This window comes from Ctenocephalides felis, unplaced genomic scaffold, assembly GCF_003426905.1.
Source record: "Ctenocephalides felis isolate EL2017-DRISC unplaced genomic scaffold, ASM342690v1 CF-g0.4_SCAFFOLD_01170, whole genome shotgun sequence".
In the NCBI taxonomy this organism is placed as follows: domain Eukaryota; kingdom Metazoa; phylum Arthropoda; class Insecta; order Siphonaptera; family Pulicidae; genus Ctenocephalides; species Ctenocephalides felis.
Window position 1 is genome coordinate 43,827,347 of NW_020537324.1, and position 27,661 is coordinate 43,855,007.

Below are 27,661 nucleotides of genomic sequence, written 5' to 3' on the forward strand. Positions count from 1 at the left end.
TGTTATACCGTTTAAAAGACTTTAATTTCCAATATAGTGTGGGAATTGAGACTTATCATTTTATTTAAAGCAGTTCTACAATTATCATCGCTCATATTATAAATGTATATGCATTTTGGCGTAAAGAGTAATTTAAAAAACAATAATTATCATTTTTAGGTAAACGGTAAATATTAGTACATTTTATTAAAAAATTGTAGACATGGACACAGGACAGCGTCTGTCGGGTCATCTAGTCTAGTATAAAATGTTTAGTATAAAAACAACAAACCAATTGCAAATGTGGTATATATAAATGAAAAGAGCAGCTAACAAAAAATATAAATGTTTCCTGTTATATTAACAATCTTTGCAAGTGCTTGAAATCTGAGACTGATTATATTTAAATTGGAATAGCATATTTAAAGTTTCAACATTTTGATATATTATTACCGCTGTTTTGCATTTCTTCATTAATTTTAGATTTACGAAGCAAAATCCGACAATTCATTTTTAAATTAAAATGTTGTGTGGCATTCCCAGCGAATTAACTAAGATTGAAAAAAAATGAAAAAGTGGAAAATGTTACAGCTTTGCTATAGATTTGTATGGTACCTAGTTCCCTATAGAGCGGGTGCTGTATAAGGCATTGATAGAGTATGCATAATATGAGGTTGATTGTTTTGAATTCATAAAAAATCGCTGATTATCATTCTGAATGTTGCCAGAAGTTCTGCTGGCCGAGATTTTTTTATACCCACTTCTTTAAAAATCAAGTCTTACGATGATAATGTCTCTAATCTAAGGGGTAATACCTCTTAACATTAGAGATATTTATAGCTAGGCGACTAAAAATAAAATAAAATTGTAATAGTAGTTGATAAAAAATATTTCATGCCCCAAATCAAATTTTAACACAAGCTTTCAGGCGCAAATAACAGAAATCAATCTTTTTTATTTTGACAATAATTACTGATACATTTGCAAAGTAAATACAATTTCATTTTAATTTTGTACAAGAACAAGCCTTTGTTTTTTGACAATCAAAGGAACATTTACAAGGCAGGATCAACAATTCCGGCAGTGGCAGTTTCGTCGTAAGTAAATATAATTTCATTTTAATTTTGTACAAGAACAAGCCTTTGTTTTTTGACAATTAGAGGAACATTTACAAGGCACGATCAACAATTCCGGCAGTGGCAGTTTCGTCATTTGCCGTGGGTACAATTTACCATTTTTTCTCTCGTAGCCAAATAAGGTTTAATCAATGCAAATTTTGTAGCGTTTAGTCAGCATTTATCCAAATATCTGTTTGCGCTCAAGCTCTTAATGTGTCAAAATGTAAAGCATCTAATGTACAAATTACTTTTAATATATTCAAACCGAAGCCGATATTTTGGGTAATTAATTTATGTCAAGCTAAGTGCGGTAGACTTTTTTGTACGAAATCCAGCGATGCAGCTTTTGAACTTTGTTTCATTGAACCCATTCTGCTGGTCGAATCACAACCACTTACTTAAGGAGTGTTAATTCAAAACATTTTGTTGGATCATCAAAAACTTCATTATTTTTGCGTATGTGACGGCATAGAAAAATACAACAAGCAGTAATTTATTTTCAGTGCTTGAAAAAAACGAAATTGAAGCTTACTCGATACTAAGTAAAATAAAATAAATAAACAAAAGCAATCTTTTTATTCTGTTATCTATAAATCGAATTAGTTCATTAGTTGTGCTGGAGATATACGCTTTGATATATAGAAAAATCATTTTTAATCTAAAATGACTTGTGTTACTGATGGAATAGAATCAAGTAAAGAGCTTATTATCAATCATATGACTAGTCTAAGGAACCAAGTTTCGCATTACTTTAAAGTTATAGATAGATATTTCCAAATACAAATGGATTAGAAATTCATTTCGCATTGAGAAATATGATGATTTTGGTCTTCCAAAAGCATAGCAGAAAATAATAATTGATTTATCTTGTGATAGCGCATTGAAGCATATGTTTCAGGACGAAAAGAATATTGTTGGGTTTTGGTTACGAGTAAAGGACGATTTTCCTACTTTCACAAATAAAGCTTTAGAAATTTTATTACCATTTGTGACTTCTTATGTGAAACTGGTTTTTCTGCAGTAGCAGTCTTAGAAACAAAGTACCGATATCGCTTAGTGATAGAAAAGGAATTGAAAACAGCTGTTTCTACAATGGTTCCGCGGTTTGAAAAAATTTGTGCTAAAACAAGCTCAACCATCGCATTATTTGTTTTTATTGCTGTGCTTATTATTTTATGATTTGTTTTAATCAAATTTAAAATTATTTTTTCTTATAATCAATAGTTATGTTTTTATATATATTTTTTTATAATATTGTGTATTATTTGGTACGACATTGAATGATTTATAATTTCAGTTAAGTATATTTAAATTAAATTGTTAGAAAAATTAGGGGCGGGGGTAATTATTTTCTTTCGAAAGGGGGGCGCAAAGAAGAAAAGGTTGGAAACCACTGTGTTAAAGATTCATTTATTATATATACAATTATTAATTCATCTGTAATTATTATATCTAAACTAAACGTTATAATTTGTGACATTCTATGTGTTATGTATGTGTAGACAAATTGCTCATCGAGATATATTTTTAACTTCCCGAAGGAGAAGTTTGTTTTCATCAAAAAATCCGATTCTCTAATTTTATGTTTTCTCGACGTTTCAAGACATTCTGAATCGAATGAGACCAAATTTGGAAAAAGTATGTGTGTGTGTGTGTGTGTGTGTGTGAACAGATTTTTTGCCGTAAATCGACGTTTTCTCGAAAACGGCTGGGCCGATTTCAAAAATTTAAAAGCCATTCGATGTATCTCGACGAGAACTATTGTTTGTCAGTTTTGTGCGACGATCGGCCAAGCCGTTTCTTTATAAATCACAGAAAAGTGAAAAATTTTTCGTCTACGTTTTAGCCCGCAATTCTGAATCGATTTTGAAAATTCAAAAACCGTTCGAAAGATATTGGTTGGGAATCGTGCTGATTAGTTTTTGGTAGAGATCGGCCGGGCCGTTTTCTTGTAATAAAGTTTAAAAAAAAAAATTTCGACGATTTTCATGATTATTTTTTTGACGGTAGATACCATAGTCTTCTAGATCATACTAAAATTTTACGGCCCTACGACAACTGGTTTAGCTTTAAAAAATTGTCAAAGTTTGGAAAAATTGGTATCGTTTTTTTGGCATTTGTCAAAATTAGACTTTTGATCGACGTTTCCTCAAAAACGCCTGAACCGATTTTAGAAATTTAAAAGCCATTTGATGTATTTCGGTGGGGACTATCTGCCAAGCCGTTTTTTTCCAATTTGAAAAAAAGTGTTAAACTTTTCGTGCACATTTAAGCTCATCCTACCGAACGGATTTTAAAAAATCAAAAACTGTTCGAAAGATATTAGTTGGGAATGGTACTGATTAATTTTAGGTGAAAATCTACCGAGCCGTTTTCTTGTAATGAACTGTTGAAAAAAAAATTTAAGCCGATTTTCATGGAACTTTTTTTGGCGATATACATCATGGTCTCATAGAACTTACCTTAATATTACGGCCTTACGACAAGTAGTTTAATTTTAAAAATTCGTCAAACTTTGCTAAAATTATTATCGTTTTTTTTAAGTAGGATTGATGAAGTATATTATTTTCACATTTTTTTTATTAAGACGATTATTTACACATATCAGGAAGTTCATGTAACTTGCCTCAAGGCTAAATACCAAACCAACTAGTTCAATATACTTTTAATATATGAAAAATATTGAAACCTTAAGTTTTTGATTATATTGGTTATACATTGAAATATATTAGTCACAAGCTTATACAGCGAATGAAAATAATGAATAACTAGTGGGGTGGGTGGCATCATGCCTTAAGGCAAATTGCTGAAACTTCCCGTACCGTAACGAAGTGTTCGATATGTATAAATGTTGAATGTTTTCAAATAGATTATTATAAATATTGTAACATTGTCTAATATTTATAAGAATTATATAAACTGAATTGCAGAGTTGAAATTATTTGTTTAAAGTATATTAGAACTATAGTCAGAATTAAAAATAAAATCTGAATTATTTTCGATGACAAAAAATTAAAGAAAAAGAAAAAAAAATTGGAACATTTTTTTTTTTCCAAAATTAATTATTTTGTTAAGACAAGCAGAAAGTTCTTTGAATCAATTGAATCGGACGCTTTGTTCTCTCAAAAACTGCCATTTTTCGTACATTTAGCTCCGTATCTTCGATATGGCTGGACCTGCCTTTGCGAAAAACTAATAACCACTTCTCCCAATCATTACTAATTGAATGTTTTTTAGATCATTCAAATCGGATGCTTCGTTCTCTCAAAAACTCGATTTCTATTTTCTGCACTCTTGGCTCTTTATCTTCGTAACTGCTGGACCTGCCTTTGCCAAAAACTAATCAGCACATCTCCTTATCAATAGGAATCGAATGTTTTTTGAACCATTCAAATCGGTTGATCCGTACGCCCGAAAACGTGGGCGAAAAATTGTATCCATACATACATACACACACACACACATCCATTTTTTCTGAAGTATGCCAAAATGTTCAGAAACCTTCAAAACGTCGAGAAATGTAAAAATTTTCAATTCCGATTTTCGGCCCATTACAATAACTTACTCTACGGGAAGTTAATAATAATTATTATTTTTATTCGGCGCGTTGGATTTTTTATTATGAGTAATGAATATACTTATATACAAGATATAAATAAATTTTGGTTTTTAATAAATATTTCCATATATACAGAGTTTATCGAGACGAGCCTAATGCTCGCTCGTCGCTCTTGCAAAGCGACTTTATATGGGTGTTCTTGTACTGGCAGCATAAGGTTGAAAAAGTGTTTTTTGAGGTAAAGACTACTCAATGACTCAAGACTACATTATGTTTAATGAAGAGTTTTTTCCATGGTATTAAAGATCGTTTATGAAGTGTACGGTTAGAGTTCCCACGTAGTTTTCGCGGTTTGGATTTTCATTTTAAATTTTGCGTCGGTTTTGGAGGACAAAATTTTGTTTCTGGTTATGGAGATTAGATCAAATGTTGAGGATGAGAATTGTTACTTAAGATTTGTGATACTAATGAGAGGCTATTCTTCAAAAATTTCTTATGTGACAATGGTAAAGCATGATTTATTAAATTGATAATGATGCCTTTTTTAGTAGGAAGAGGGTGGTAAAAAAGATAGTTGAGGTATCGACCTGAGTAAATTGGTTTATGATACCAATTGGTAATTATATTATTGTTTCCGCGGTAAATATACTCGGGTTTTTATTCGATTTTCAAGAATTTTAAAGCTCACTTATATATTTAAAATAAATAATTTTAGTGTTTAAAATCTATTTGAAAATTTGTGTTAACTAGTGGGGCGCAAGTCATAGTGCCATAAGGCAAATTGCTGTAACTTCCCGTACCGTAATTAAACATTCGAAGAATAAAAATAATCAGTCAACAAAAATGTCTATGAATAAATATTATAAAAACTAAATTTCTCATTATTTGTTCGTTGTAAGCAAAATGTGAAAACATTAGATAAGACGACGTTGAAATGAAATATATATAAACAAAATCTAATTAAGCGGATTTATTGTTAGAATGAACATATCTTATTTCAAATGCATCAATTTTTGGTTCGCGAAATATATGCACTGAGTTAACAATTTTAAAGAGTTCATGTAGCATCAACTATACAAGCATAAAAATATTTAAAAATTTTTTTTTTAAATATTACAGACGTGGGATTCGAACCCCTTTCGATGAGCGGATGTCTAGGATCTAATCGGAATTTCTGCACTTTTTGCTCTGTATCTTCGAAACGGCTGGACCTACCTACACCAAAAACTAATCAGCACATCTTCTTATCAATACGAAACGAATGTTTTTTGAATTATTAAAATCGGTTGATCGGTGTTCCCGAAATCGTCGACGAAAATTTGTATCTGCACACACACACACACAAATACACACACACACACATACATCAATTTTTTTCTAAGGTATGCCAAAATATTCAGAAACCTTATGCCAAAATATCAATTTTTTCTAAGGTATGCCAAAATATCTAGAAACGGAAAGATAAACAAAAATTTTCATTTTCGATTTTTTTGCGATTACTTTAACTCGCCCAACGGGAAGTTAAAAATTAATTAAATTTTTGAATACAATTGTTATTAATTTATGACAATTTTGATTTATTCTTGATTTTCTTTATTCATCGAATGTTTAATTACGGTAATTTGCCTTAAGGCATAATTAAGGCAAATTACCGTAATTAATGTGCATAATGGCAATGCACAAGTCACAACTATTTTTTTTTTATTTCAGTTATAAACTAATTCAAAGAAAAATGTCTGAACGGCGATGCCTGTAAGATTGGTTCTTGCTTCTTTTTGTTTAAAAAAAATTTTTTTTCATTGTTCAATATTTCAAAGAATAAAATCTAATAATCTAGATAATTTTATATAATATTACTGGGACTAAGAATTTTATAATTGAATTTAAAAACAGGAAGAGAAAGTTTATCCTGCATATTAATCCCATTTTGAGAATGCTTCGTATCTGATATATTATAAGCAAACATAATGCATGAGTGTGATACAATATTTGATTACGAAGGTAAACTACCTTCATTCTTTGGCTTACATTGCAATTTTTTTCACTGTTGATAACTATAAGTTTAAGATTGCTGTTTTTCGATTGTTTTTTATTTATTATTAATATTTAAAATTATTAGCCCATATCATAGATAATAAAAATTGTTCTAGAGTGAATTTTGAAAGTAAATTGATGATACTGAAACTAATTTTCCCTATACTTATCGTAAGTGTAAGGCCTTATCATTAGTGTAAGGCATGCTAAGAAGTGGATTTGTACATATTCATCAATATTATTATAATGTTGAAAAAAAAAGTATAATCAAAGGTGTTCAATTAAATTTTGATTATTTATGTACAGTTGCATTCTGTGATTTGTATACCATAATTTGAGTTTGATATTTCTACCATATAATTATAAGAAGTTATAAAGTTTATGATATTTTGCTTAAAGTATAATAAAGTATTGGTAATTTCTGTACATGATTTCACAAAGATCTGAAATGCATTGAAAACTTCGCTAAGTATAAAATGAATATGTGCATAAAAATACACTTTATAGGATTAATCCTATACAGAAGGTATTACGTCAGGCTATAGAAGAAGTATGAGTATGTATCTTATTACCAGAAGAATTTATAGGCTTCTATTAATTCAATTTACTTGAACATTTACTAGATCATTTTATGTATCAATTAACACTTATCAATATTCTTTTACATAATAATTATAATAAACTATTGTGCTTATTACCTGTGTTCATAAGTTTATTAACTGTAATTTCTGTTAGTCCTTGAAACTGTTCTTGTCGAATACGATAACAAACAGCTTTAGCACGATTTGTGATCAGATGGTAGGCATTCCAAGTATCTGGATTCATATCAGAAGTGCAATCCTTTAGTGACTAGAAGATTTATTTACTATGATTTATTTTTGACAACGGATATTGAACAAACTACAAGTGATCATATTTAAATTAGAGATATGTCAACTCATAAACCAACAGAACAAAATTACAAGAACTTATATACTAATTTATATGTTTACGTTTTACTCAACACTGGGTTAAATTTTGAATAATATTTTAATTATTAGTCATTAAAATAAGCTACCAACCATATTCTCGGTGCAGGGATATAATTCTCTTCCTTCGATAGCTGATTGGCAATTTAACAGCAATACAGCCAGTTTTCCTAACTCTTCACTATTTAAATCATGGCAAGATTTTTTTAAAATAAATATGACCTAAAATTAAACTATTTGAACCAAATTTGCAAATAATTGATTACTAAAATTGTGTAAAATTACATAATAATCATTACCCTATTATAACATTTATCTAAATCAGATGTTTTTAATCCCATTATTTCATTAGCGTGCTGCAAAAACTTTTCATCATTTTCATTAAGTTCAAATGGAATATTTCTCAATTTTATGTCAGTGTCCTCATATGATGTGGCTGGATGATAAATATATAAAATTAAATCACCGTACATATTTAAAAATTCTACTGTATCATGAATACAAACATTCCGACTTTGGCCAAATGTAATCCATAAAACTTGAACTTTCCCTAAATAAAATACTTATAAATATATATAAAACCAGAGTAAAATTCCTCATAGTTGGAAAACAAACTTATTCGATACTCTTATATCATTACACTACTGAAATATATCTTATACACTACTGAAAGTAATATTATTAGAGGTTAATATTTTTTTGTATCAATTATTTCAGAACTATAATAATCCTGTTGCTGTGTCAAGTAAAAACAAATTGCTCAGTCACATCTAAACCTTATAAAAATAATATATTAAAGTCTAATAAAACACTAAAAATTGCAGTAATCATCGAAATCGACTCTTTAACCGTTAAAAAATCTGTTACAAAATTATTTTACTGTCAAGCGAGAATTTTATCGTCAAGTCAAGCAAAAAGCAAAAGACCATGGACTAAATATGTTATAGATCGGCCATGCCAACCTGCGGCCCGATGGCGGTTTTTGTGCGGGCCCATGACAAACAACAATCGCACAAATTATTATTTTCAATTTAAATAAATAAAATAATTTTTAAAGGTAAAGGCTAATATAGAAGTCTGAACACTAAGTCAGCTTTAACCGAAAATAATGGTCATTAGGGTTATTAATCGAATTAATACATGGCGATATGATACTCTATGGATAGCGCTTGACAGAAAACGACAAATAATTGTCATTGCAACGGACAACGGCGCGACTAGCGGCTCTATGGACGAATTGGCTTCACTAGTTCACGAGTCATTCACCAGTCTATAAGTCCATATGCTTGTAATCGTGCGGAGTTATCTCTGAAAAAATGTTCATATTACGATTAAAACAAACAAACAGTTTTAAAATACAAAAAAAACATTTTTTTCAAAAAATTCATTTTTTTTCAATAATATCAAGATTCTCAAAAATCTAATTTCTTCAAAGTTTTCATAAATATTAAAGCTTTTAAAAGTTTGGAATTACGGTACGAGAAGTTTCATCAAATTGCCTTAAGGCGCGATGCCATGCACCACTAGTTTTCCAGATTTGTTGCGGCCCAGTGCCTTGAATATTTCTAAATTTTAGCCCAAAGAGTAATTTAGGTTGGACATCGCTGGTCTATATGAATACATTAAATTCTAATATTGTCTAGACAATTGTATATTAGAACAGAATTAAAAATAAAATCTGGATTACTTTCATTTTGTTGAAACAAGCAGAAAGTTCTTTAAATTTTGATTAAAAAAACGGCAATCTTTTGCACATTTAGCTCTTTATCTTCGAAATGGCTGGACCTGCCTTTGCCAAAAATAATCACTTCTTCTCCAATCATTTCAAATTGAATGTCTTTAAATCATTCAAATCGGATACTCCGTTCTCTCAAAAACTCGATTTGTATTTTCTGCACTCTTTGCTCCAAAAACTAATCAGCACATCTCCCTACCAATAGGAATCTAATGTTTTTTGAACCATTCAAATCGGTTGATCCGTGCGCCCGAAAACGTGGACAAAAATGCGGATATTCAAAACACACACACACAACATCCATGTTTACTTATCTATGCACATCAGAACACATCAGAAAAAATGGTTTCTGAAGTATGCCAAAAAGTTCAGAAACATTCAAAACGTGAAGATGTGCAAATATTTTCATTTTTGTCCCATTACTATAATTACCCTACGGTAAGTTAATAAAAAAATAATAGAAAAATAATCGATATCCGAGTTCCCGATATCGAGTTTTATTTGCCATGTTGTTCATTCCACATTCTTCTTTTATCTGTGCGGTCGATTTCATATTATACGATGCATAGATAAATCATGGGCATTTACTCAATATACTCATTACTGTTCTTTTAAGAAACATGCTGTGTAGAGATTTGAAGCCGACAAAAATTAAGATCTCAAACAATTTTTTTTTCAAATCAACATGATAACATGATAAAAGAACAGTAATGAGTATATTGAGTAAATGCCCATAATGGCCGGTAATCTCCAAACAAACATCGTATCATGCTTATTTATCTATGCATCTATTATTTTTTATTAACTTACCGTAGGGTAATTATAGTAATGGGACAAAAATGAAAATATTTGCACATCTTCACGTTTTGAATGTTTCTGAACTTTTTGGCATACTTCAGAAACCATTTTTTCTGATGTGTTCTGATGTGCATAGATAAGTAAACATGGATGTTGTGTGTGTGTGTTTTGAATATTCGCATTTTTGTCCATGTTTTCGGGCGCACGGATCAACCGATTTGAATGGTTCAAAAAACATTAGATTCCTATTGGTAGGGAGATGTGCTGATTAGTTTTTGGAGCAAAGAGTGCAGAAAATACAAATCGAGTTTTTGAGAGAACGGAGTATCCGATTTGAATGATTTAAAGACATTCAATTTGAAATGATTGGAGAAGAGGTGATTATTTTTGGCAAAGGCAGGTCCAGCCATTTCGAAGATAAAGAGCTAAATGTGCAAAAGATTGCCGTTTTTTTAATCAAAATTTAAAGAACTTTCTGCTTGTTTCAACAAAATGAAAGTAATCCAGATTTTATTTTTAATTCTGTTCTAATATACTTCAAACAAATAATTTCAACTTTGCAATTCTTTTTTATAATTTATAATTCAACTTTATAATTTTTTTTTTAATTAGACAATATTACGATATTTATAATAATCTATTTGAAAACATTTAATATTCCTCGAACATTTTGTTACGGTACGGGAAGTTCCAGCAATTTGCCTTAAGGCACGATGCTATACTCCACTAGTTAAATAATGATTTTCATAACTGCCCCGAAACGATAAACAAGTAAAATATTTAATGTAGAATTGAAGGCGTTATTGAAGTACAAATCATATGGCCATTTCTAGTGATTTGACGAAGGTCTTTTCTATTGTTGGTTAGTAAGTTATTTTCTTTTTTTGCCCCTGGTAGAGTTGTTTGAAGTCGTCCGGAGAGCAGGTTTCGGTGATCAGCTGGTCGATTTATATATTTGTATGTGAGAGTGATTATTTACTTTTCAAAAAAAAAATCGATTCGTTAATTTTATGTTTTCTTTGCGTTTTAAGCCATTCAGAATTGAGTCAAATTTGGAAAAATTATGTGTGTGTGTGTGAACAGATTTTCTCATAAACGGCTGGACCGATTTCAAAATTTTTAAAGCTATTCGCTGTATTTCGATGAGGACTTGCGTTTATCACTTTTGCGCACGATCAGCAATGCCGTTTCTCTGCAAATAGCAGAAAATTGGTAACAAATTTGTCTACGCTTTAGCCTGCAATTCTGAATCGATTTTGGAAATTCAAAAACTTTTCGAAAGATATTGTTTGCGAATGATACTGATTAGTTTTAGGTGAAAATCTACCCAGCCGTTTTCTTTAAATTAACTGTTGCAGAAATAATTTTTGTCGATTTTTATGAACCTTTTCTGGTAATAGATATACGGCCCTATAAAACAGACTAAAATGTTACGGCCCTACGACAGATATTTTAATGTTAAAAATTCATCAATGTTTGAGAAACTATTATAGTCAAAATTTGTGCTAAAAGTTGCTTTTGTGATGTGATGAGTCAAACATTATCAATTCATTAAAAGTTAAAATAATAAGCCAAAATATATAAATTTAAATTTCGATTGATTAAGTCAATTCTTACACATTTCGGGAAATTTATGCAACTTGCCTTAAGGCTAAATGCCACTTTCAACTAGTTTTATTTTTGATTGTGCTAGTGTCTGTGCCAATGTGTATTAGCCAACTTGGAACATACTTTTGTGCTTTCAAAATTTGTTTTGATAATTTAGTTTTAATTTTTAACTTCCCGCAGGGTAAGTTATTATAATTGTCCAAAAATCGAAATTGAAAATTTTAACATTTCTTCGCGTTTTGAAGGTTTCTGAACATTTTGGCATACCTCAATAAAAATGGATGTGTATGTGTGTGTACGTATGTATAGATACAAATTTTCGTCTACGTTTTCGGCCGCACTGATCAATGGTTTGAATGGTTCAATAAACATCCGATTTCTATTGATAGGGAGATGTGCTGATTAGTTTTTGGCAAAGACAGGTCCAGCAGTTACGAAGATAAAAGGCAAAGAGTGAAAAAAATAGAAATCAAGTTTTTGAGAGAACGGAGCATCCGATTTGAATGATCCAAAAAACATTCAATTACTAATGATTGGGAGAAGTGGTTTTTAGTTTTTGGCAAAAGCATTCCTAGCCATTTCGAAGGTACGAAGCTAAATGTGTAAAAAATGGCAGTTTTTGAGAGAACTAAGCGTCCGATTTAAATGATTCAAAGAACTTTCTGCTTGTTTTAACTAAATAATTGATTTTGGGAAAAAAAAATTGTTTCAAATTTTTTTTGCAATTTTTTTTTCAAAAAAATTTTTTTGTATATCGATTATAATTCAGGTTTTGACTGACTAAAGTTCTAATATACTTTAAACAAATAATTTCAACTTTGCAATTCAATTTATATAATTCTTATAAATAGTAGACAATGTTACAATATTTATAATAATATATTTGAAAATATTCAATATTCCTCGAACATTTCGTTACGAGACGGAAAGTCCCAGCAACTAGTTCAAATTACTATTTACAGTGTAAATTTTACACCAATATATGAGTGATGTTAAATGTAGAACTGCTTCAAATAATATGATAATTCTCAATTCCCAAAGTTAACACTTTAATGAACCCTTTAACAAATATTAAAATATGTTAAATAAAATTGTATATTAAAAATTATACACTGCAATTTATAGAACAAATTTATTTCTAATAGCTCGATTTATTTTAATGCCAAGGTTTATCCAATATTTTTAGTCATACCTGTAGATGTGGATGTACAAATAAATGATTTTTGTTTATTCGCGACTAAACAATTGATTTTTCAAATTTATCACACAAAAATCATCGTCTGGCTTTGTGATGTATTTATGGTTATAGCATAAGGTATAACAAATTCAGAAAGAATTAATGTATAGTATTCGCGGTAAAGGTACAATATCACCTTGGATTTTTCTACACAAAATAATTGCTTCAATAATGGTACCTATAATTTTTATAATTTCGTACCATATTTTAACTGGCTTTTAGTAATTTTAATAACTAAATTACATTTTTCTCACTAATAATTCAATTTACATTATTACTTAAGTTATATTTGAAGTGAATGCTGTTCGCATGTGCTTTATTCAACCTACGATCAACAAAATTATTGCAGTACATGGAGAGAAAAAAGCGTGTGCCCTGTGAATGTTTTTACTTGATATTAGATTTGCTTAATATTTTGGGAATAAGCTAATCTTAGTCTTAAGTTCAGAGTGAAAATAATTAGCATTCCATCACCACCCCCCGCATTTTGATAATAAACTCTTTTAATTCTGATTTTATCACAACTTTGTGATATACTATATTAAAGGTAATTAAATGAGCTACAACTTTCTCTATCATAAATTTTATCGTAACTTCTTTTATTTTGAAACAGCGAACGGTTAAAGGGCATTCTGGTTGGAAATCCGTGCACTTTTTTAAACAATCGTGACTCTATCAATATTTGTGTAACAGAAAAATAATAAAAAGCAATAATTAGTCAAGGAAAGACTTTCAATTTTCATCTATTTTTTTTTTATTTATCTTTTATTCTTTCAAAGATATAATAATAAGAAATTGGTTGTTTTATTTTAAATGGATTTTTTTTTCATGAAATCATGAGTTTCTTGAAAATCATTTCTACTAAAGTTGTGGTATTTTCTAGAATCCATCAAACTCTCTTAAACCAAGTTAATTCTAGATATAAAACTATAGTGTCAGCCCCTAATTACTTTAGTTCTTGAGCAATACACCCAAGCTATGTCATTTTCCTAGTGTGGGTGGGTCACATATATTGTGACAATTGGGGGTTGAAGCCCCCTTCTTGGGGTATGCAATGGCTGCCAAATATTATATTCTAGCCTTGCAACCCCTTACGAAGGGCTTACTTCAACACTCCAATCGCCCGCTAAAGTACCTGTAATTACCTGTGGGGGTTAGTAGCTACTATACGAATGAAACCAAGATTACTTTCATAACTAAATCTATTAAAATAATTAAAATACATTCCGCATGTATTTGTGGAACATGACCGTACTTGCATACGGTCATGTTCCCTAACTAATACCACTTATTCTTATATCATGGTATATATGCTTATATAGAGATATGAGGGGATGGGGGAGAATAGCTACAGCTTATAATCTACATTATCTGACCTTTAAGCTGGACCTGTCTTGTTGCACAACACACACACAACTAACACTAACGTATCCCAAGGCGTTCGCCTATGGGATACGTCTCGATGGCTTACTTCTTAATTGCCAGGATCTCCGGAGCGTCTCTCTGATGGACCCCAAGAACCAATAGGTAGTTAGGGGTAGTGGTAGGGATGGTCCCGTACCCTGGGGTTGACGACTATCAGGCGACAATAATTATCAATACGACGATAATTATGATTATCGTCACACGCCCCCCTGTCACACCAGAGCCGCCCTCGGCTCTAAAAATTGTTGCTACTTTCCAACGATGTTTGAGGTCCCCGTAGCGGTATCCATAATTGTTGGGTGTACGTCCAGAGCCTGGTTTACTAAATGTGAATTTGAACGTAGACTGTAGTTGTGGGTGTGTGCCAATAAACCTTCAGTAATTGTGCTTTCGGTCAGATATATGTCGTCTTGTATTCTTAATTAGCTATTCCCCCATTTATTAATAAAGAAGTTTGATACACAACAAACAAAAAAAAATTGATTAAACAACGTAACAAGTAATCAATAAAAAAAAATCTAAATCGACAACCATAATCTTTAAAACAAATATCAAACTAAATTTATATATGGGTCAATTTGACCTTCAACTTGAAACTTGAACTTAATTAATTTTGTTTTCCAAGAGCTCGTGTTTGAAAAAAACTGTACCTATTTGAACTTCAAATCGCGATGTTATTTAAATTAGACACAAAAGAAAAACTACCATTTATACATAATGCTACAATACAAAAAGAGAATTACACGTGGAAAGATTAAGAGGTTACTAAAGAGAGAACGTTTTCTTGTACAGTTTTTTTTTCGGAACACGCTATCTTGAAAACAAACCTAACCTATGTGTGTGTGCTGTTCCCTATTATCTTGGTTGTAGTATTAGTTATTATGAAATAACGTAACCCGAAATCTAAATTAGTTCGCCAGAATCGATGAGCCCGATAATATGGACAATATGGAGTAACGCGTGGAAAAACATAAAAAAAATAACTAATGTGACGATAAACAATGAAGAATTTATTTACCTTTACTTTAAACTGAACTCAATTCCTTAAATAACTAAATGACTAACGAACGCGACATTTACAGTAATTCAGCCTCTACTGGTGTGATTGCCCCCCAAACACAAGACCACAGATGGGGGCTAAGATCTAGTTATCCTTCTTGCTCCCCCCGCAGCGCCCCAACCATAATAACACTAGACCGACCGCTTATGCCCACCCAAAAACAATGGCACTTACAATCACCTGTGTAAGCGGGACACACCCAGAGTTCCCCAGCTCGGCACAAGGGCCCTCAAAGGTTGCCCCCTTCGCGGGGAAATGGCGACGTGCGACCTATGGCGCCATTCCAGTCTCACTGAAGGTACCTTCTTAAAATATTCCCAAAATCACATATAATTCTCATAATAATTCGACGGCTGCGGGTTTGATTAAGGGCGGTTTCCCCGATTGAAACCGTACGCGTCCATCGATTCGGACACCTCAATGGTCCTCGCTCGTGGACAACTGGGCCCAGCTTTAAACAATCAAAATTCTCATATACGCATAACAAAAACGTACATCCGATATGGCGTCCCGATATAAGCCTGCAGACTTATATTTATATAATCTTGTTGCAACAACCTACTCTCCACAAACAAAAATCCCACTATAACTTCTTTGCACCATGACGACTAAATATCCTAACATATTCTAAAACTTAATTCTACAACCTATCTAAGGGAGGGGGAGGGGAATCTTAAGTCTAAACTAATATTATTATTATATTTTAAAAAAAGTAAATGATTTTTTTTTCTCAATCATATACTTCTACGCCGAAGAAATCTTTTACTCTACAAAAATGAATCATGTCGTATCAATCTAATTTCTTATGAAACGAGCCCGGACGTTTCATGCCCAAGCGTTACTGCTTGTCCCGGCCGCTCGGACTAACGCTACGTCAACCGACGGCCGAGCTGCTTACGGTATATTCATATACAAAAAAAAAATTAAAAAAGGACTATTGAAAATAAAAAAAAATAAAATGGGTGGTAAATGCTACGACACGATCCTTCAGTTTATATATTCATTTATATAAACTAACTCATACTTATACTTGATTCTGAACATTAGGTTTGCCCTATCTCTACTACTCCGTACATACTTGTTTCCTTTATCAATTTCCTCATTTCATTAACTCTATTTGCCATATCGGACCCCTTAATCAGGATTGAGCGGTCAAAAACACGAGCCAATAACGATTGACGAGACAGAATTAAAGTATTATCAATAAAAATCAAATCGTATTTTGTCCATATAAAAGGGCGTCACGAAAATTAAACAAAACGCCGACGGTATAAACGCGGTACTATACTACAAACGTTGTTTGGTTTGTTTTACGGTGACATCAATAAACAAAAAAAAACACGACGAAAATAATAGTTTACCTCGAATCATTCTCATACTTAACATAAAACTATTATACTTGATACATATACAATCGGGCACCATAACATAATTAACTTTTTAAATTTGCCCTCTATACTCTCATTACCTTGTAGCAAAGGCTATAAACTCTATCCGTAAACCAAACCAAACCTTTCGCGACGTACGGCTAAAAAAAACGACACAACGATATATACATATATAAAACAAAACATTATTCGAATATATTAAAAAGGCGAACAAAACGGATGGTGCAATAATGATAAATAGAATAAAAACAGTAAAAGTGACGAAGTTACGCGTATGATAGAAAAACTAAGTTTTATGAAGTAATAAAACATTACATTTAATAAGAATTGGACAAATATGAAGAAGAAAAAAAAACTACTAGTTCGAAAATAAAAACAGCGAAGAAAAAAAAAGTGTCACTGGCCGTTCTAGCTGTATGACGCACACAACTAGAGCGTTTATCCAACCGTCGGGTACAGGTCCGTACTTGGCAAGACCGAGTGAAACCCTTACCAGTGTTCCTGCACCCGCAGAGATATGACTTCTAAAAGACACTTTGTGCCTGCAATCTGCTCTAATTAACGAAGGTTGGCTAGTCCTTTCGTTACCGTGCCGCATACGATGTATAACTGGACTGGTCGCGATAGCCGTTGTAATCGTTATGCAAAGAAATCATATCCCAATCCTACTATTAGTAATAGGATCGGTCGGATAAAGCCGCGAATTGAGCACCAGTCAATGGTGACCCGGCAGAACTGAGGCCAACATTAGTACGCGTAACAATAAAAAAGAGAGAAAACAGTTAAAAAGAAAAACATTATCAATAATCAAATTATTAAAACTAATAATCATAATCAAAATTATTAAAACTAATTCATTATTGCATCATCTTAAAAAAAAACACGAAAATACACGAAAATATTCAACGTTAAAATATTAAGTAAGAAAAAAAAACTATACTAATACTACAAACCAATTACATTATACAAATTTATTATACGACAATCCAGCTGGTCAGATATGAATAGCATGCCTATGTTTCAATAATTTGAAAAAGTTCTCCTCAGTTAGGAATAACACAAATTCGATTCGGCACTGTCTGCCTGGCTCAAAAAACGTCGACTCTCTGCACGCGTATCGTACGCGCCAAACATATCACCCCGTGAGTTTCTCAAAATTCTTACACTTTTACACATAGGCACGCTAGTCTTTATGCTAATTCTCCCCCGTAAAATTACTTAAAAATAAAACCAACGATAATAGCAATTTGTTAAAACGTGTTAAATTGCTAATCTTACACTTGACTAACAAAAGTGACAAAAACTTGACTTATTAGATAACTTTCAAAACTTTTAAACTAATTAATATTATTATAAAATAATTTTCAACTTAAATTAAATTTTTTATATAAAATAAAAAGTAAAAATTTTTATCCTATGAATCTAGTTGAAAAAAAAAAAAGTTAACAAATCTTTTAGCTAAACTCTCATAAGAGTTTAAATAATTTGCCAACGATAACATAAAAAAGAAAAACAAGCTCCTTTCTAGTAAACATTAACTTATTTAGAAAATCCTAACTATATAATCTATATAAGTAAAGAAAAACTTAATATTTTTTTTTTTTTACAACTATCTTGGTCTACATAATATTCCGAACTAATAATTCAAAAAATTACAAATAAGAAACATACTTTTTTTTTAAATTTATGGTAGACCTTAATTTAATTAAATTATCCTAACTATTTTATTCATAGCACGTAAAAACGTACAAAGTAATCTTGCCTCATTCGTCTTTAAAATCGAAAAATTTGGTAATTACAGGATTTGTTAACAACCGCGAATAAAAAGAAAACTAAATCAAAAATAAATGAAAACCGCTAAGACTATTTGTGTTTATCTGTATTTATATCTGTGCTTATGTTTAAAAATATTATTAAAAATGACAACAAAATGCATTATGCGCGCGAACATTTTCAAACCGTTTAACAATCACTGAGTGTGAGTATGAAATTTTGGACTTGTACACCATGTCTGGGTCGCGCACAGGCCAGGTCAAAATCACTTAAAAGAGAGGCTGAAAGTTAAATTTCTCCGAAAAATGGCCATGTGTTTTGCGTGACCGCGCGTATGTGCGCTCGAGTGTACGATATTTGCGCTTACTAGAAAAAATATATTCGACAATTTGAATATTATTTTAGAAAACTAAAAATATTTTTGTGGATATATTAACGCGATTTTTATAATAAAAAGAATAAAAATGAAGAAAAAAAAATGCAATCACATCTACGATTATGTGAATTTATAATTCTTATTTATTTTTTTATTTTTTTATTGCTTACTTTTCGAACATAATAATTGAATAATTTGTAATACTGTAAAACAAAATTGGGGAGAAAAAAAAAATTAACATAACACAGCAAGAATTTAAATTGTATTCGATTAGAAAAAGAACAATTTTGTTATTTTATAAATTTTATACTATTGAATATTCAAAACTATTTACAACGCACCAAAAAAGAGCGCGAAAAAAATAATAAAGTTTAATAAATACATTAAAATACAGCATCTATTAAAATTTCATACTCACGCCTTATTTAAAATCAAATCAATGATTTATAATTTCAAAATATTGGGATACGCGCGCTTTTTAGAAACAAAACTACAGATAAACACATGTAGCGATATACATACGAAAATACACACACATAAAGAAATTGCGCGACGTTTAAAATTTGATTTATTTCTATCAACTTCTATAAAAATTACGAACACATTAAAAATACAACCGAAACACGTGTACAGTGGGAGCTACTCGCTTGTTTTTTTTTATTAAATATTATTTAAATATAAAATAAAAAAAATTGTAAGTTGGGGATCGAATACGTTTCCATCATTGTGACAATTGGGGGTTGAAGCCCCCTTCTTGGGGTATGCAATGGCTGCCAAATATTATATTCTAGCCTTGCAACCCCTTACGAAGGGCTTACTTCAACACTCCAATCGCCCGCTAAAGTACCTGTAATTACCTGTGGGGGTTAGTAGCTACTATACGAATGAAACCAAGATTACTTTCATAACTAAATCTATTAAAATAATTAAAATACATTCCGCATGTATTTGTGGAACATGACCGTACTTGCATACGTTCATGTTCCCTAACTAATACCACTTATTCTTATATCATGGTATATATGCTTATATAGAGATATGAGGGGATGGGGGAGAATAGCTACAGCTTATAATCTACATTATCTGACCTTTAAGCTGGACCTGTCTTGTTGCACAACACACACACAACTAACACTAACGTATCCCAAGGCGTTCGCCTATGGGATACGTCTCAGATCGCTGTTACTTCTTAATTGCCAGGATCTCCGGAGCGTCTCTCTGATGGACCCCAAGAACCAATAGGTAGTTAGGGGTAGTGGTAGGGATGGTCCCGTACCCTGGGGTTGACGACTATCAGGCGACAATAATTATCAATACGACGATAATTATGATTATCGTCACAATATAACTGAGGGGCTGACACTATAGTTTTATACTTCAAAAATTTCATTAAACTTATACTATTCAAACACAAACTAATAGACTCTTATTTTTTACTTATATTACACGTTTGATGACGCATAAAGTCTACATATTATGAAGAATATGAATTTTTCACCTTTTCAAACGGCAATATCTCAGAAACGGTGATTCTAACAAAAAAAATTAATAATAACAATTTATTAGAGAATTTTATAATAAATAAACCTATGCAACATAATTTTTTTAAAAAAATTATGGTTTCGACGGAAAATGAGGAAAACTAGAATTTTGCACCTTGGACCTTGAATAAAAAAATCGCAAGATGTCGGATCGATGGGGACTTTTGACATTTCATTTGTAATGGCATTTATTATTTGACATTTAATTTGTAATTTAACATCTGCACCAAATTTCAGCTCTATGCGAATTATTCCTAACTGACGGCTTTTTTAGCTTTAATTTGACTGGGGTCAAGTGCGTGAACCGCACGCAGGCGGCCGCCTTTGGGACGGCCGAGAGGTGGCCAAATTGAAAAAAGAACAAATTCAAAGGCGGCCATACACAAAACGCGGCCGTAATAAAAAGCGGTCGCATTGAAAGTCCACTGAATTAAAAGGCGGCCCAACTGAAAGATCGCTGGATTAAGAGGCGGCAAAACTAAAATTCCGCTGAATTCATTCATTCACGGCCATGTTGAAAATCCGCTGAGTTAAAAGACCACCCATTATACTTGTGTATCTATGAGACCACCGTTCTAAAAATCAGTCAAAGGCTATCGGATTGAAAGCGAGATCGAACCAAAAAGCGGTTAATGAAAGCTTTGTTTCCAAATCATTATTAAGTGTACAAACTTGGTGTAAGTGGCAACTTTGCCTTAAAGCAAGATGCATGATTTTTTCAACATGTGTAAATAATCGACTTAACTATAAAAAATATATTAATTCATAGGTGCATTGCAATGTGAAAAGCTATCGCAGATTATTCAATATTGTACAAATTTTCTAAACATGTTAGTTATTTTTTATAAATGGTTTAAAAATTAAACATTATTGAACAAAAAATAAACGTGTAGTATGTTCATTAAGAACAGGATTCAAAATCGCCATAAAAGTTTTATAAATATCATCGTAAAAAATATTTAACAATTAAATACGAAGAATCGATCCCACCGATCTTTCAAAACTAACAGCTCTATTGCCAAATGATATCTTTCAAACAGTTTCTGAATGTTTAAAAACTATGCAAGATTTTTGGCTAAAACGTGTACAAAAATTTGTACACTTTTCTGTTGATTAGAAACGGCTTGGACAATTATTGTACAAAACTGACAGACGGTAGTCATTATCTAGTTACATCAAATGACTTTCAAATTTCTGAAATCGATTTAACCGTTTTAAAAATCGGCTCATGTACACACTTTTCTTTCAAATTTGGTCTCAAACGATTCAGAATGACCAGAAACGTGGAGAAAACATAAACATTACAAGTCGAATTTTTTTGTGAGAACATATTTAATATTTTCCTATTATGTTATATTCAAGGTCGGCCAAACAATGCTCGCACGCAGGCGGCCACATACCCAAGCGTGGCCCTGTATATATATAGAATAGAATAGAACTTTATTAAAATTCAATAGTTACATTTTAAGTTATTTAGATACATAATTATTCTAAAAATTTATTTATAAAATAACAGGGATTATTCAGTAAATAATGAAGTTCAACATGTCTTCTAATAGCTGTAAAATTAATAAAAACAGTTTTTAGTGGCGAGGAATTACTCTTCAGCTTGTTTGCAATCATTTTGATTTTTTTATACATTAGTGCAGTAAACGGAGAGGAAAAAAGGGTATAACCTCTGAATTTTTTTACTGTGCTCCAAATTGAATGAAATTTTGGAATTAGGTTCATCTTACCCTCAAGTTCAAAAGTGAAAACAATTCGGGTTGCGCCATCACCCCCCGGGGGGATGACACCCCTTCTCAATTGTGTAATTACATTTTTTCAAAATAACGTCGGAAATCGATAGAAGAACTAATTATAAGAATAAAATGTCTTTTATAGTTTTTCAAAAAAACTAATACTTTTCAAGTTACTGGCCACTAAAGATTCATATATTTTTGGCGTTTTTTTGCAAATATCTCCTAAAATATACATTTTAACGAAAACCACGTAATGAACAAAATAATGTAAATAAAAATCTTAAAAAATCGGCATTACATAGAGTATTCTAGGAAATATATTAAGCAAGATTTGAAAGAACAAAGTCGTTTTTTATTTCGTTCAAGATGTAATTGTTGTATTTAAAGCCATCTAGTGTCGAGGTTTTACATTTTATGCATTTCGGTGAAATTGGGTTTTATAGTGCTCAACATAAGCTTTAAAATGAGTGCTGTTACAAGTTTTTTGCGTGTAAAATGAGTGAGCTATCATGGAAATAAGAAGCATATACGAAGTTTTTTTCTTTTAAATCATATGGTTTATTGAGCGCCGTTTCCACCAGAATTAAAGTAATTCACATTCCATCTAGAATTCACTTCATTATAAATATCTTGATGGATTCTAGCAGATTCACTACTTTAGTACAAACTATTTTCAGAAAACTCACGATTTTATAAAAACTTTTTTTTCCAATTTGCGCGGCCGCGCAGTCTTTAAACATTCATAACTCTGTCAATTTTTGTGTGAAAGAAAAATAATAAAAAACAATACTAAGCTAGAAAGATCCCTTTGATTTTGATCTATATGCTTTTAAACGTATTTTTTATTCTTTTTGAGATATAATGAAAACAATTTCGATTTTTAAAAAAATTGGAGAAAAAAGTTTTTATAAAATCGTGAGTTTTCTGAAAATAGTTTGTACTAAAGTAGTGAATCTGCTAGAATATGATTCTAGATGGAATGTGAATTACTTTAATTCTGGTGGAAACGGCGCTCATTAAACCATATGATTTAAAAGAAAGAAACTTCGTATATGCTTCTTATTTGCATGATAGCTCACTCATTTTACACGCAAAAAACTTGTAACAGCACTCATTTTAAAGCTCATGTTAAGCACTATAAAACCCAAGTTCACCGAAATGCATAAAATGTAAAACCTCGACACTAGATGGCTTTAAATACAACAATTAAATCTTGAACGGAATAAAAAACGACTTTGTTCTTTCAAATCTTGCTTAATATTTTTCCTAGAATACTCTATGTAATACCGATTTTTTAAGATTTTTATTTACATTATTTTGTTCATTACGTGGTTTTCGTTAAAATGTATATTTTAGGAGATATTTGCAAAAAAACGAAGAAAAACGCTAAAAATATATGAATCTTTAGTGGCCAGTAACTTGCAAAGTATTAGTTTTTTTTGAAAAACTATAAAAGACATTTTATTCTTATAATTAGTTCTTCTATCGATTTCCGACGTTATTTTAAAAAAATGTAATTACACAATTGAGAAGGGGTGTAATCCCTCCGGGGGGTGATGGCGCAACCCAAATTGTTTTCACTTTTGAACTTGAGGGTAAGATGAACCTAATTCCAAAATTTCATTCAATTCGGAGCACAGTAAAAAAATTCAGACCTAAAAGGCTCCGTTTACTGCACTACATGACTTTTGTCTTTGCTTGCAACTGCCAGTGCCGTATCATCTGCGAACTGAGTCGAATGGCAATTCAAGTTGGAGGGCAGGTCATTCATAAATGTTAGCAATAGTAGCGGACCTAAATTACTGCTTTGGACAATTCCAATATCTGGTACTACTTCTGCATTAGTAAGCTTATATTGCCAGTCGACGAATTGTTGACGATTCGTGCAGTAGGATTGCATCAGCGTTAACGGAACACCTCTTAATCCATAATATTCAAGTTTTTTTAGAAATATTTTGTGCGGTACGCAATCGAATGCCTTACTAAGGTCACAAAACAGCAAACCGCAATTTTCATGATTCTTTAAAGAATCTTGTATAAAATTTAGAAAATTTACTATGACGTCGACCGTATTCAACCCCTTTCTAAACCCAAATTGACTGTTGGTTGAAGAGTTATTTGCTTCAAAGAAATTTAGTTTTCTTGAGGCCAACAACATTTCAATCAATTTAGAAAATAGTGGCAGTTTGGTGATTGGCCGATAATTGGATGGATCTTGGCGGTCTCCGAATTTATACGTTGGAATGATCCTCGCCAGTTTCATTTTATCTGGAAACTATCCTGTAGCGAATACACTGTCCACGATCATTTTAGCGTTTAGTCTAAAAGCGTCAAGTGATGTCTTGTTTTTTATCTGTTTAATCGCTGTAACAATTTCTTTTGGAGATGTTGCCCTTAGGAACACACTTCGCTCACTGACATGCTAAATAAGCTTCAGGCCTAGTCTCTGCGTCGAGCAAGTCCTCGGTTAGATTGACAGCTACATTCCTGAAAAAATGATTAAATTCGTTTGCTGATGGCGTCCCAATTTTGATATTCTATATTTTTGACCTGTTTTTTGTTTTATTATCTTCTATATATATAAAAATAAGTCGGGTTTTCCTTCCTGACGAAATAACTCCAGAACGCACAAACCGATTTCGACAATTTTGCATTCGTTGGAAAGGTCTCGGGCTACGCAAGGTTTATAGCTAAAAAATTAGTTGTGCATGGCATCGTGCCTTAATGCAAGCTGCTGGAACTTCACGCACCGTAATTAAAAATTCGAGTGATAAAAATAATCAATAACTGTTTTAAATAATTTCAAATAGATTATCTTCTATATATATAAAAATAAGTCGGGTTTTCCTTCCTGACGAAATAACTCCAGAACGCACGAACCGATTTCGACAATTTTGCATTCGTTGGAAAGGTCTCGGGCTCCGCAAGATTTATAGCTAAGAAAATTAGTTGTGCATGGCATCGTGCCTTAATGTAAGCTGCTGGAACTTCACGTACCTTAATTAAAAATTCGAGTTATAAAAATAATCAACAATTGTTTTAAATAATTTCAAATAAATTATCTACGTATATATAAAAATAAGTCGGGTTTTACTTCCTGACCGATTTCGACAACTACCAACGAACGCATACATACTGATTACACGACTGATTAACCGTATAATGGCCAAAAGACACTTTCCTGCTTCATGGAAAACATCAACTATATTTCCTATCCTGAAGCCGAGGAAACAGCCAGACTCTCCGCAAAATTACAGACCAATCAACCTCCTCAATATAATGAGCAAAGTTACCTTAACTTAACTTTCCACCATACATCACAAAACTACTCCATTCTTACCTCACAGACCGTAATTTTACAGTACAAGTAGAAAACACACCCTCGACGATTAAACAAGTGACAGCGGGAGTGCCGCAGGGCTCAATCCTGGGACCGTCCTTGTTTAACGTCCACATCCACGACATGCCCACTGACGCCGACACAACACTGCTGACATTTGCTGACGACACTGCCATTTACAGATCATCACGATCACCAACGCTACTGACTACAAAAATACAAAGACATATAGACGCCCTGACTGATTACACGGAAAAATGGCAAATTAAAATTAATCCTTCTAAAACAGAAGCAATTTTCTTTACAAAAAGCCGTTGGTCCATTACACTTACTGACTTGACGAAACTAAAGGTAATAGGCCATGAAGCTGAGTAGTCCAAGGAAGTCAAATACCTTGGCGTAACCTTGGACTATAGACTCAGCTTCACAAAACATACGAATACAAAAATTGAACAGGCTTACGGAATGATGAATCTACTGAAACCTCTTTTGAACCACAACAGCCCGCTAAGCGTAAAGAACAAGCGGACACTTTACTTGACACTCATAAGACCGTTACTGACATACGCCGCTCCGGCATGGAACGCGACAACCAAGACCAACAGACGGAGACTACAAATAGCACAGAACAAAGCACTGAGACTAGTACTCGACAAATCAAGAGACCCACTGACGAGACACTACTACCCAACGAAATATTTACACGAACAGACGGACATACCGACTATACTGGAACACATAAAAAAGCTTACTGAAAATTTTTACCGGAAGTGTAGGGATCACGTTAACAGTACCATCCGAGCATTAGGCCAATACACTTCAGAAATGATTTGGTACGGGAATTATGCCATGCCTAACTACCTGATCGAGCCCGAAGTAAATACATAAGCCATAAAACACTGTAAAAAGGAATTTTTTTCAGGAGAATAAAACTATTCTCCTTTTTTGTCCTTGTATAAAAATGTACGAAATATTGTACAAATATTAATATGTTGTAAAACTAAAAGACTTTTTGGGTAGAATACCTCCTCAGGGTAGAAAAACCCACACTCAATTCAATGTATATACAAATATAATGAATAAAATTAAAAAAAAAAATCAGTACAGTTTTTCATATTTTAATAAATTCAGTGGACATCGAATAAAATCACCAGAATTCCCGGGCGGGAGCCTAGTAAAAAGTCACAAGACATGGACGTCTTGACGAGCACCGTTCTAAAAAACAAGTACCAGGCATTATCGGACCGAAGTGAAATGGACACGGATCGGGAGATAGACGAGTACCGGATAGTAAAACGCAAGAAGCGGTTAAGGCAAAACAACGCAGACAATGTGATAGGAAACCAGAACACTCACACTCAAAAGCCATCTACATCGAGAACGGGGCATTTAGCACCCAAGAACACCACCGTACCAGAGCCAAAGATTCCACCTATTATCGTCAAAGGCCAGCTGGATTTAAAAGTGATCAAATATATAAAAGATACGACGAAAATAATATTCAGGACCCAATATTTAAAGCCACAATTACACAAAATTTTCGCCGATACGATTGCAGAACATGAAAAATTAAAAACCATACTAAGGGATTGTGATTTCCAATTTTACACCTATACTATGCAGCACGACATCCCTAAGAAAATTACTATAACTGGCCTAAATCCTGATATGACTGAAACGGTGGTTCTTGAAGAGCTGAAAGCCAAGGGCATTAAGGTGAAGCAGGTGGTCCAAATTAAGAAAAAGAAATCGGACGGCAGTCAACGCAAACTCCCTATATATATTGTCCTTCTAGATAAGGAACAAGAGATGGCCAAACTGAAAGAAGTAAATAATATAGAAGGACACATGTTTAAATGGGAAAGCTATAGGCCACTAAACAAGACCATCCAGTGCCACAAGTGCTTAAATTTTGGCCATACCTCGTACACGTGCGACATGCGATATAGATGCATAAAATGCACGAACGTGCACCCACCG

At 32.2% G+C, this 27,661-nt stretch overlaps 1 protein-coding gene across 1 annotated transcript; it reads right to left on the reverse strand.

Annotated features, from left to right (window-relative positions):
• Positions 1 to 819: 819 nt before the first annotated feature.
• On the reverse strand, positions 820 to 8,329 carry LOC113367278 (protein brambleberry-like). The gene is made up of 5 exons (XM_026608899.1): positions 8,165 to 8,329; positions 7,958 to 8,094; positions 7,752 to 7,880; positions 7,389 to 7,539; positions 820 to 827 (listed from the first exon to the last, which is right to left on the reverse strand). The coding sequence occupies exons 1-5, from the start codon at positions 8,256 to 8,258 to the stop codon at positions 820 to 822; spliced, it is 519 nt and encodes a 172-aa protein (XP_026464684.1). The 5' UTR covers positions 8,259 to 8,329.
• Between the last annotated feature and the right edge of the window lie 19,332 nt (positions 8,330 to 27,661).